The sequence below is a fragment of the Dipodomys ordii genome, unplaced genomic scaffold (genome assembly GCF_000151885.1).
Source record: "Dipodomys ordii isolate 6190 unplaced genomic scaffold, Dord_2.0 Scaffold70, whole genome shotgun sequence".
NCBI lineage: Eukaryota > Metazoa > Chordata > Mammalia > Rodentia > Heteromyidae > Dipodomys > Dipodomys ordii.
In genome coordinates, this window is record NW_012267286.1 from 4,102,319 (window position 1) to 4,115,234 (window position 12,916).

Here is a 12,916-nt window from a genome sequence, read left to right on the forward strand (position 1 = left end):
TGTTGTTCAGGGTAGATGCCTAGAAGTGGTATGACTGGGTCGTAAGGGAGGTCAATCTTTAGCTTTCTAAGGAGGGACTGTGATTTTTATGATCTCACCTCTTGAGTAGTTACAGGTATGAGCTGCTGGTACTCAACCCTTCTCTTTTCTTTATAATGTCTTTAATGTATCTCCTTTTGATTTTGAAGTTCTTTGGGTGACGTGTGAAGTTGTAGGTAACTTTTTTTGGTTGTGAGTTGATCATATAAAAAATTTAATACTTATAGAATTCACAAACTTTATAGACCATGATGAGACAATTTGCCTTATGAAGGTTAAAATGTGTTTGTGACTTTAACTAAGTATCACTATCCCACGATACTGTAAAATTTGTGAAATTTATGTAATCACTTAATCTCAATAAAAATTATTTAAACAATTTAATATGTATAGGTAGTTGGGTTTGAGATGGTTAATCGATGTGGTTGTTAGAATGCAAAAGACAAGGCAAGTCAGGATGGGAGGAGAAGGAAGACATTCTAAAATAAGTAAGTCTCCAGTGGAGTTGCAAGTGATTTTTTTTTTTTTAAATTTCACTTATTTTGTTTGTTTTGTTGGTTGATCTATTGAAACGGAGGCCCACTATATAGTTCAGACTGGCCTGGAATTGCAGATCTTTTTGCCTCTGGAGGGCTTGGGTTCCAGGTGTGTACCTCCATGCCCAGCTGTGAATCTTTTACTTCTTTAAAGGAATTTCATCTCTTCTGTCCATTCTTGAATACTTTGAAAACTTTGTTGAATTAGAATACGCATTTTATAAAAGAATATTCATTGGCTTATCTACTACTCTGTTTCTTTCCAAATGATCTCTAGAATTTACTGCCAACAAAACAGTCACTTTGTCAGCAATGTATGCATTGTCAGATACAAACTTTTAAGTTTGTATAGTTCCCATGAAGTGTTATTCATGGTTTTGCATTCAGCACTGTTAACTTCTTATACAAGTATCTCTTTTAGTAAAGTTGCTGATAGAATGAATTATAAAGACTTATCCACACCAGTCTGCCATGATTTTACCGTTACCTTTCAGTAGATCAAATTAAGGCCAACAGTTTCCTAGTCTTGAGAGTAACAATAAGTTATGAGAAGTTCATAGTAAGTTACAATCACTCAATATTAAGTGAACTTTAGTTTCTGGAAAAGAGATATAAATTAAATATTAAAAACTGAGAACTATACCAGCGGCAGTGGCTGGTGGTTGTAATTCTAGCTGCTCAGGAAACTGAGGTCTGTAGGATCAAGCATCCTGGGGAGAAAAGTGTATGAGACTCCATCTCCAATTAACCAACAAAATAATAGACTCAAGGTGTGGCTCAATAGTAGCGCATTAGCAATGAATATGAAAGCTGAGAGAGATGACTAGGCCCTAAGTGTAAGCCCTGGTACTAGCAAAAACAAACAAACAAATGTAAAAGCCAAACTACTTCCAGATACTTAGCCTCATAATGCTATGTGGTAGACATGTTCTCTCTGGACCCCATAATCTCATCTATAAAATGAGGACGATGCATCCATTCTTGGCTTTAAAATGGCTTTGAAAATGTAAATACTGAGTAACTGTAATATAGCAATTAGGGGGAAAGGTCTTTAAGTAGAAGGAAAAAAAGAACTTCAAGTTCGTGAGCCTCAAAAAGTTTTAGAGGGGCTGGGAAGGTGGCTCAGTGGTAGAGCGCTTGCCTTGCATGCCTGAGGCCCTGGGTTCAATTCCTCAGCACCACATAAGCAAAAAGAAAAAGCCGGAAGTGGCGCTGTGGCTCAAGTGGTAGAGCGCTAGCCTTGAGCTGAAGAGCTGAGGGACAGCGCCCAGAATCCAGAGTTCAGACCCCATGACCGGACCCAAAAAAAGTTTCAGAACCTGAATAGGGCAATGAGGTATTTCTGCTTTTGTATAGATAGCCACTGTTTCTTGAAGGCTTTGATGGCTGGTAGTACATATTTATTTAATCAACATTCTGTTTTCTTTTAGGAATGAAAAAATCTAGTTCTCTACAGAGTAAGATCCTTCAAAGGCCTCCCTTTGTAAGTAGAGGCCAGATTCCTTTTGCTACTACTCTGCCACCTGCTGACAGGTCAGATGACTTAGATTCTTCTTTTGTGACTGGCTATGAACAATCATCTAATTCTCCTATGTTCAACTTGTGTGAAGAGTCAGAAGTTCTTCCTTTTAGCTTTGGGCTTGAGGACCAAAGTGAAACTTTTTCCTCTGAAGTATTTAGGGAAATGCCTCCAGGAGATGTTTCAATGCTTGGTATTAAGTCTACTCAAAGCAAGTGGCTAAAATATCAAAACACACCCCAATGTGACTTGACTGCTCTAAACAGAGTTGAGAGAAAAGTAAAAGATGAGTTCTTTGCTGAGATGCTTTCTGGGATGCATTTTAGTGATCTGAGTGAAAGACAAGGTGATGCTATAAGTGAAAGCTCTGTAGATTCTGTGCATTTACAAATGATAAAAGGCATGCTCTATCAACACCAGGATCTTAGCAGTCAAGATTTGGTTTCTAGAAAGAAAGCACTTTCTTCAAATTTAAAGCAGACTTCCAAAACTGAGGAAATTCAAAATGTGTTAGGAAGGTCTGCCTGCTTCAGCTACAGTGTAACTGATTTACAGGTGAGGAAATGGCATCAGTCATTTGGGTGCATTGTTTCCAGTACTCGTCTCAATTTCAACAAAAGAATTAGCAAAATTATTGCAAGCAACTTCACCTTTGGTACATATGGTTTTTCTCGATCTAGAACTCTAGCCAGAGTCATCTCTGTTGACTTAAAAGCTTTCTTAATAATTGTGAACATTAAGTGAACTTATTACATATTTTAATGTCTGTGCTGCAGTATTTGGCCCATAATAAGTATTTAATAAATTCTACCTCTTAGTCCTAATTGCACCAGTACTATGCTTGTTTTTATTCTCAGCTATCTAGTCTTGCCAATTTGATTGTTACTATAGTAAAAGTAGTCTATTACGTGTTGATTTTGAGTCATTCTTCAAGTCAATAAAGGCATAATAATCCAATTGCATTAGTTAATTTTTTTTCTTAGCAAAAGTTACTGAAGAACTTATTAAGGGGAAGACAAGAAAAGTTAAATCTTATTTTGAGTTTCAAGTACCAGGTGACAGCTACCAGGTGTAGCTATTCTGGCTTTATCTTATTTCTCATTTACAATTAGGAAACAATTTTCATTAATTTTTAGGAATTAAGAGTAATATTATATGTTTGCTTAAATATATGTAAGGAAAGTACTGATTGGTAAAGAGTTTTTTTTGGTTGTTTGTTTTATTTTGTTTTTTAACCTTTAGAATAACTTGAATCTTTCCATTTCAGGAGATAAATGGCTCTGAGCTATGCTTCCCAAGTAGGCAGAAAATAAAATCTGCTTTCCTTCCTCAAAGGCAGATTCACATACCAGCTGTTTTTCAGTCTCCCATACATTATAAGCAGACCTTTACATCTTGCATCATAGGTATGAATTGACACATTTCAAAACTGTGATTATTGATTTGATATAATATAATTCTGAGAAAGTATATCTTACGGATTTTTGTAGTAAATTTTCCACCTGAGATTTGTTATTTTGTATAATCTTGCTTCAGTTTTTGACAGTAGCTATTATTCTAACTTTAGATCAGAATTGAGTTTCTGAAATAGGGTAATGGTATGCTGGAGGAGTAATTGGTAGAAGGTTTGCCTAGCAAGCACAAAGCTCTGAGTTCAGATTTCTAGCACCATCAAAAAAGAAAAAGTGAAAACTATCAATACCATATTTTTTATTTGTTTTTATTTTATTTTATTTTATTTATTTATTTTTTTGGGTCCGGTCGTGGGGCCTGAACTCTGGGCCTGGGCGCTGTCCCTCAGCTCTTCAGCTCAAGGCTAGCACTCTACCACTTGAGCCACAGCGCCACTTCCAGCTTTTTCTTTTCTGCTTATGTGGTGCTGAGGAATCGAACCCAGGGCCTCATGCATGCAAGACAAGCACTCTACCACTGAGCCACCTTCCCAGCCCCATATTTTTTATTTGTGTGTGTGTGTGTGTGCACGTGTGTGTGTGTGTGTATGTGCGCGTGTGTGCGTGTGTGCGCGTGTGTGTGTGTGTGTGCGCGCGCGTGTGTGCGTGTGTGTGTGCGTGTGTGTGCGTGTGTGTGTGTGCGTGTGTGTGTGAGAGAGAGAGGAGAGAGACAGAGAAAGAGAGAGAAAGAGAGAGAGAGAGAGAGAGAGAGATGGTAGTTGTGGAGCTTCTGTCCCTGGGTTCTTCCCTGAGCTTTTTTGCTCAAGGTTAGTACTCTATCCATCTGAGCCACAGCTCCATTTCTGGTTTTCTGGTGGTTAATTGGAGATAAGACTCTCATGGGCTTTCCTACCCCAGCTGGCTTCTAACTGATTTTCAGATCTTAGCCTCCTGAGTAGTTCAATTACAGGCGTGAGTTTATATTCTTTAAAAAATTATCTTTAAGTAGTTGTACAAAGGAGTTTCAAGTCAACATGTCACTTTATGAGTATAATATATCTAGACCAACGTCACCCCTTTCATCATTTTCCCCAGTAATACTGTCTTTATAGGTCTTACAGGTTTTAAAAGTTGTTTTTTTTTTTAAATTAGAGACAAATGCCTTTGTTAAAGTGGAAAATTTTGGATATGCAGCATAATTAGGTTTGAATGTCTGGAGATACAAGGGTAAACTTGCCTTTTATGTGTTATAATTATTATTATACTTTAAGGCAAGGTCTTGTTAAGTAGCCCAGACTGTGTCTAAAACTTGCCATTTTAAAAGCAAGATGTTGCTGGGAATGGTAGTAATATGTGCCTGTAATACTAACACTCAGGAGGCTGAGGCAGGAAGATCAAGAGCTTGTAGTTGTTCAGGGCTACATAGTGTCTCAAAAGATAAAAATTTGCAAATGGATATTAAGAACAGTTTTTCATTCATGTTACATATATATGAATGGAAATATACAGTGAAACCAATGTATATGCACAGTTAATATACACTAATAATTGAAAAGATCTCTGAGTGATATAAAAAGGGATTATAGTACTGTGTATATTACCCAGATCTGTCACTTAATAGTGTTTGTGGCCAGGACACATTATTTGGTAGCTGTAATTTTTCTTTTTGATAAAATAAAGGTCATAATAAAAAAGAAACAACCCGGCGCCGGTGGCTCACGCCTGTAATCCTAGCTACTCAGGAGGTTAAGATCTAAGGATCATGGTTCAAAGCCAGCCCAGACAGGAAAGTCCGTGAGACTCTTATCTCCAATAAACCACTAGAAAACTGGAAGTGGTGCTGTAGCTCAAGAGGTAGTGTGCTTTGCCTTGAGCTGAAGAGCTGAGAGATAGCGTCCAAGCCCAGAGTTCAAGCCCCATGACAGACAAAAAAAAAGAAATAAAATATAAATATAGTCTTACAGATGACTGGGCTTAAAAGGCTATTTTCAAATTTGGCTAGTAAAGAGTACATATGTGCTACAGATACAAAATAATTTTACATTTGATTTTCAACCATGTCTATTTCTTGTTTTGTAGAACATCTAAATATATTGCTATTGGGGTTGGCCCAAAGACTACACAAAGCACTTTCAAAAGTTGACATATCATTTTACACATCATCGAAAGGAGAGAATCTGAAAAATGTAGAAACAAGTTTACCATCCTGCCGTCATAACCAGCCAGCAAAACTTGTCATGGTTAAAAAAGAAGGGCCAAATAAGGTATTGTTCCTGCTCCCCAACACTCCATTTTTGTCTCACTCTTGATTAGGAGTCTTCTGTTTGAGATATAAGTAACCTTTGTTGTTGTTGTTGTTGTTATTGTTTTTCCAGTCTTGGGCTCTAAACTCTGGGCTGGGCACTCTCACTGAGCTTATTTGCTCAAGGTTAGTACCCTACCACTTGTGCCACAGTGCCACTTCCAGCTTTTTCTGAGTAGTTCATTGGAGGTAAAAGTCTTACAGACTTTTCTGTCCCGGTACAATCTCAGATGCCAGCCTCACAAGTAGCTAGGATTATAGGCGTGAGTAACTGGTGCCCAGCTTAATACTTTTTTTTATGAAAAGGCTAATCTATGTATTCTAGGGCACAGAATTAAAAATTGAAATTTCTGAGTTCCTATTACTTGGCTTTTATGTTGCTTAGGAATGCATTGCATAGTAGTGGACAGAGATGGAAGAGACAGAAAATATTGTAAAAGTAGGAACAGTATGTCCAAGTTACAGTAGAGCACCTGAGGGTGGGAGAATATGGAGATGAGCCTGAAAGAAATGAAAGTTGAAGCTAGTCTACTGTGGGAACTTCAATACAAGACGCAGACCCAGTGAAAGGAACAGGAATGTTAGCTCACTTAACTCATATTGCTAATAACATACTGTGGAGGAAGTCATATTAGTAAAATGTATGTTGGTTGATCACGTGTACTTGTGCTTTTATTTTTCCTTCCTTCCTTTCCTTCTTTGCTTTCTTGGCAAATCTTTTGCTATATAGTTCAGGCTCACTTGGAACCTGGAACTTGGAATTTGCTGGGTAGCTCAGACTAGCTTCAGACTTATCCTCTTGTCTCAGCCTTCAGAGTGCTAGGATTACAGGAATGTACTACCATACCTAGCCATAAAACAGCTTTCTTTCACTAATTGGATATCTCATGTTGACTTTAAATTTAGTTGTTAAAAGAGAGAACTAATAAATAATGGCATAATCATAGAATGAAGCATATAGACACTTAAAATCTTGGCTTTCTTTTCAAAATTGTTTAATGACATGATAGCATGTTCATACTATCTTGTTGTATATAAAGATTATGTTATAGGGTAGAAAATCTATCATGTGGATTTTGTTTTTAGCAAAAGAAAACATGTTATCTGTGTGTGTATATATATACTTGTATGAGGAAGATATGGAAGGAAATGTACAGATGTTGCTTACAGTTGTTTCTGGATAAATTTCAAGGTACCTATAAACATTTAATCAGAGAATAATAAATATGAATTTATTGCTGGCTTTCAAATAAATATTCTCAGACTGATAGATTTTTTTGATAAAAAGAAAATAAGTGAAAATTAGGCAATTTAAAAATTTAATTTATTAAATTAATAATTAGATTGCATAGTAATTCCTTGGAGTGCATTAATGTCAAGCAAACTTATGAGTAAAGTCTTAACAAGCATAATACGAAACAATAAAAACTTTTTTTCATTAAGTTTTCATCTTTTTTCTTTTCTTTTTTCACTGCTGGGGATAGAGCCCTGAGCCTCACAAAGGATGCTAGGCAAGCACTCTACCACTGGGTGACACTCTACTTTCAGCCCTAAATTTTAATACTTTCTTTCCCTTCAGGGTCGTTTCTTTTATGCATGTGATAGACCCAAAGCTGATCAATGTAAATTTTTTAAGTGGCTGGAAGAAGTGACTCCAGGAGGAGTGACACAGGAAGAGTCTCAGCCCAGCATGGTTTTAAATGATATTAAAAGCATTGGCTTGTATTTGAGAAGTCAAAAGATACCAGTCTATGAAGATTGCCAGCTTTTGGTGAGGTATGTTTTATAATATCAAATAATTGCCTTTAAGCCATATCAAGGAATAGGAGCCCTCACAGAATTATCAGTTGTTTTATTAATAATTTGAGCTACTTAGTATTGAGCCCAGGGCCTTGCACATGCTAAACAAGCTCTTTACCAGTGAATTACCTGCCCAGCCACATCAGTTTTAAAAGAAGTTGAAATGTGTTTCAACTAAGTTGCCTATCTAATGGAGAGAAAGTATCTAACAGAGACAGTGCTTCAGTTTCTACAACTATAAAATAGGGTTTATCTTTAATTTAAATTTAATTTATATTGGTCCTCTAACTATGAAATGACAGCAATATCAGGATATGTGACAGGAGGCAATTTTCTTTTTCTTTTTTTTTGGGGGGGGCAGTCCGGTCATGGAGCCTGAACTCTGGGCCTGGACGCTGACCCTTAGCTCTTCAGCTCAAGGCTAGCACTCTACCACTTGAGCCACAGCGCCACTTCTGGCTTTTTTCTTATGTGGTGCTGAGGAATCGAATCCAGGGCCTCGAGCATGCAAGGCAAGAGCTCTACCACTGAGCCACTTTCCCAGCCCGAGGAGGCTATTTTCTACCAGCTTATTTTTCTTTCTTTTTTAAATTCATGGCTCTCCTCCATAATCCAAAGAACCTTATTGAACAAACCAAAAATAAAATCATTTATTTATTTTTTTTGGGGGGTCCAATCGTGGGGCCTGAACTCTGGGCCTGGGCGCCATCCCTCAGCTCTTCTGCTCAAGATTAGCGCTCCACCACTTGAGTCACAGCGCCACTTCCGGCTTTTTTCTTTTTGCTTATGTGGTACTGAGGAATCGAACCCAGGGCCTCAGGCATGCAAGGCAAACGCTCTACCACTGAGCCACCTTCCCAGCCCCCAGAAATGATCTTTTCGTAATGCAGGATAATAGGGAACTGATTGTTCACAAGCTTGACCTATGCAGCCTGTAAGATACTACTTTTAGAAACATGTCTTTTGTAAAAGTGAGATTACTAAACAAGTAAGTATAATGAACATTTACATAACAGTTTATTGGAAGCTTATAAATACCAGGCTCTCTTATAAGCACTTTTTCCTTTTTCTTTCTTTTCTTTTTGGCTTTAGTGGAGTTTGAACTCAGGGCCTTGTTCTTACTAGGTGGATGCACTTGAGCCACACCACTCTCCATCTTCTAAGCATTTTATATGTAATATTTCATTTACATCATAGTAATGTTGAACATACGGAAATAGTGGGAATAAATTATTCTTATTTTATAGTTTTGGAAACTGAAGTGCTTGTCTTATATTTTTCCTATCCATCTTTTAAAACAGATGACAATTCAGTGTGAGAGTTATTTTCACTTTGGAATGTTTTATGTCTTATGTACATATGTGAAAGTATATACATATATATATATATATATATGTATGTATGTATGTATCTAACTCTGGTTCTTGTATTGATGTACTATGTTTTAAAGGTTTAAAGAATTATACCTTGATACTCAAATATATTTTTATTTTTCATTATTTTCAGAAAGGGATTTGATTTTCAGAGAAAACAGTATGGCAAACTAAAGAAGTTTGCTACAATAAATCCTGAATTTCATAGTGAAACCAAAAGCAAACTTTACCTTAAGCTGAGTAGGAAGGAAAGTTCTTCAGTTTATAGCAAAGGTAAGTAAATCTGATCATTGAGGTGATTCAGCTAAACACAGCTCTCTGAGTTCTTTGTATTGAAGAACCTTAGTGGCCAAACACCAGTGGCTCATCCCTCTGGAGGCTGAGTTCTGAGGATCACAGTTCAAAGTCAGCAGAATCAGACAAATAAGAGATTCTTACCTCTAGTTAACCAGCAAAGAAAAGCTGGAAGTGGAGATGTGGCTTAAGTATCAGAGTGCCAGTCTTGAGTAGAAAAAGTAAAAGCTCAAGGCTTTTGAGTTCAAGACCCAGTATTCTGCATACACATACACATATACCCCCCCCATGAAACTTTATTAAAAGAATACTCAAAGCCATTTGATTAGTTACACCAAGTTCTTGACTTAAAACTTATGTTTGTCACATAAATATATTGATTCAGCTCTATTCTGACCTAATATCGCAAATACGTTGGAAAGCATAGGGAGATTGTGGGTACTTCTTTCACTGTCTGCCTACACCGCATCCCAAATATTGTATACTTAGAAACAAAGTCATTTAAAACTATGGATTTTCAAAAATCTCTAGATGCACTAAGTTACATGAATTATCTTTGGTTTTAGGATCTACTCTTGTCATTAATCCTTACATAGCTTGCTTTTATTTAGTTAATTAATTTTTAAAATGATTTAAGCATTTGTGAACTCATAATCCAAAACAAAATCTAGTATGCCAATGTATATTTAACACAAAGTTACCACACTAACTCATCTTTCTCTTGTACATAAACTTATATAAATGAATTCCTAAAAAGAACTTGTTTTTTAAATTTTTGAGACAGGGTCTTGCTAACCTCAACTGTGTCTTGAGCTCACACCATACTCCTGCTTCAGCCTTTCCAGTGCTAGAATTAAAAGTACGTATCACCATGCCCAACTCAACGAATACATTTTAAATCTTTAGTTTAAATTTTTTTCCCCCCAATCTTGGGATTTGAGCCCAGGGCCTCATACTCACTTGACTTGCTTGCTCATCAACAGTGGGACTTAAACTCATGGCCTCTCTCTTCTATTTCCCAATCACAGCTGGAGCTCTACCACTTGAGCTATGGCTCCTCTTCTGTCTTTATCCTGGTTAATTGGAGATAAAAGTCTCTTTGATATTTATCTGCCTGGGCTCTATGTTTCAAATGGGATTAGTGGGCCTTATAAAAGGAGATTGAAGGGAGCATCCTATCCCCTTTGGACCCATCTGCCATTGAGGACCTAGCCTTCTGCCCCTTCTACCATGTGAGGATACAGTAAGAGGCCCCATCTGTGAAGCCAAGAGCAAATCAGTCTAATATAGTTTATTCTGGCAGTTTGAATAGACTTAACAATAGTTTTGTGGAGGAGTTTTTGATAAGACCTCAAAAGCAAAAATAATTGTGTTTACATCAAACTAAAGCTTCTATACAGCAAAGGAAACAATCAACAGAATTAAGAGAATCTATAAAATGGGAGAAAATATTTTCAAACCATATGCAAAATACATCAGGAACTCAGTTAGAAACCAAATAACCTTGTATGCCACATTTTCTTGTTTCATTCGTCCACTGAAGGGCATTGGGTTGATTCAATATCTTGGCTATGGTAAACAATGCTGCAGTAAACATTGTTATGCTAGTAGCTTGTGCTCTATTGGATAAATGGAATGGAATGGAATTGCTGGTTCATAGGAAAGTTCTATGTCTAGTCTTCTGAGGAACCTCCATACTGCTTTCCATAGCAGTTGAATAAATTTACATTCCCACCAACAGTGTAATGATCTTGTACTAATCGTAAGGAAATAGAAGGACATGGAAAAAATATTAAGCAAAATAAGCCAGACCCAAAGAAATATAGGTTGCATGCTTTCTCTCATTTATAGTAATTAGAATGTGCCTTTAAGTCCACAAGTAAACACACCAGATGGTAAAAGAAAAATATATTAGGGCTTGATAAATTAGGTATTCACATAGAGTGAGACTAAAGGAAGGTATTCTTATGAGGGGGGGTCACATGGGTGCAATGTGTATACACATCTAACCATATAAAAAGTATTTATCTAAATGAACTCCAGGAAGTGGAAACAAGAGGTATTTGTTTCTTTGCTGCTGCTTTTGTTTTCATTTCCTTTGGTTTTGTTTGTTCATTTATCTGTCTTAGGGAGGGTAAGGAGGGCACAGAAATGGAGGGATGAAGAGTGAACAAATATAGCGGTGGTACTCACTAGACAGTGTGTTGAAAATGGATGTGGGGTTGGGAAGGTGGCTCAGTGGTAGAGCGCTTGCCTTGCATGCATGAGGCCCTGGGTTCGATTCCTCAGCACCACATAAGCAAAAAGAAAAAAGCCGGAAGTGATGCTGTGGCTCAAGTGGTAGAGCACTATCCTTGAGCTGAAGAGCTGAGGGACAGCGCCCAGGCCCAGAGTTCAGGCCCCACGACTGGACCCCAAAAAAAAGAAAATGGAATATACAACTTGTGAGTGGGATCAGGAGGGAAAAACTGGGAAAGAACAAGGGAAGAGGTGACATAGTTCAAAAAGAAATTTACTCTTAGCCAGGCACCAGTGGCTCACGCCTGTAATATAGTTACTTGGGAAGCTGAGATCTAAGGATTGCAGTTCAAAGCCAGCCCAGGCAGGAAAGTCCAAATAGCCACCAGAAAACTGGAAGTGGCGTTATTGCTGAAGTGGTAGAGTGCTAGCCTTGAGGTGAAGAGCTCCGGGACAGTGCCAAGGCCCAGAGTTCAAGCCCCACAACTAACAAAAAAAAAGAAAGAAACGTACTCTTTATCTGACTGATGTAATGTTAGCCCCTCTGTACATCACTTCTACAATAACTATAAATAAATTAAAAAAGAAGCAAATAAATAATCTGATTGCAAACTAAACAAAGGACTACAATAAACATTTTCCCAAAAAAGACATACAGTGGCCAACAGTGTATGAAATGTAAATCAAAACTACATGAGATAATATCTCAAACCTACTAGAATGGCTAATTCTGAAAGGACAAGAGATTACAGTTATTGATCAGAATATGGAGAAACTGAAATTGTTGTACATTATTGATGAGAATGTGACATGGTATAGATATTGTGGAAAGCAGCCTTGGAGACCCTCAAAAAACAAAATAGGTCTACTATGTAACTACCCCATTACTAGGTACATATCCAAGAGATACAAAATCAGTATCTTCAAGAGGTATCTTCACTCTTGTACTTATTCTTTACTCACAAAGCAAAGATGAGGTAACAACTGTCCTTCAGCGGAAGAATAACAAATAATGCTGTGTATGCACATGAGTGTGTGTGTATACATACATAGGTATATAATACTTGCCACATTAGTGTGTATATAATTCTAGTATAATATTAGCCACATTATATGTATATAATAAAACTAGCCATGTTGATATTTTCAACATGTGTGGATGTGTAGGACTTTATGCTAAGTGAAACCAGATGCAGACTTATTTGCAATAGACTGTATATAAGTGAATGTGGAGTGTTGCCTGTCTAAGGGATAAAGAAAACATGGAGATGGTAGAGTATCAACCTTCTGTTACAAGTAAGTTGTACGGTTTCATAGCATGTTGGCTATAGTTAATAAAAATGTATCCTGCACCTGAACGTTGGAAACGGGATAGATTATTTGCACAGGGAAGAGTTCTTGTCATCGATCCATCCATACATCCA

The 12,916-nt window shown here is 37.2% G+C and overlaps 1 protein-coding gene across 1 annotated transcript in view; it reads left to right on the forward strand.

Annotated features, from left to right (window-relative positions):
* The window catches only part of Zgrf1 (zinc finger, GRF-type containing 1), a 60,300-nt gene that overhangs the window by 29,035 nt on the left and 18,349 nt on the right, over positions 1–12,916 (forward strand). The window contains exons 10-14 of the mRNA XM_013023851.1: positions 2,006–2,058; positions 3,362–3,500; positions 5,565–5,749; positions 7,367–7,563; positions 9,094–9,233. Of these exons, the coding sequence (XP_012879305.1) occupies positions 2,006–2,058; positions 3,362–3,500; positions 5,565–5,749; positions 7,367–7,563; positions 9,094–9,233 (714 nt within the window). The remainder of the gene's footprint in view (positions 1–2,005; positions 2,059–3,361; positions 3,501–5,564; positions 5,750–7,366; positions 7,564–9,093; positions 9,234–12,916) is intronic.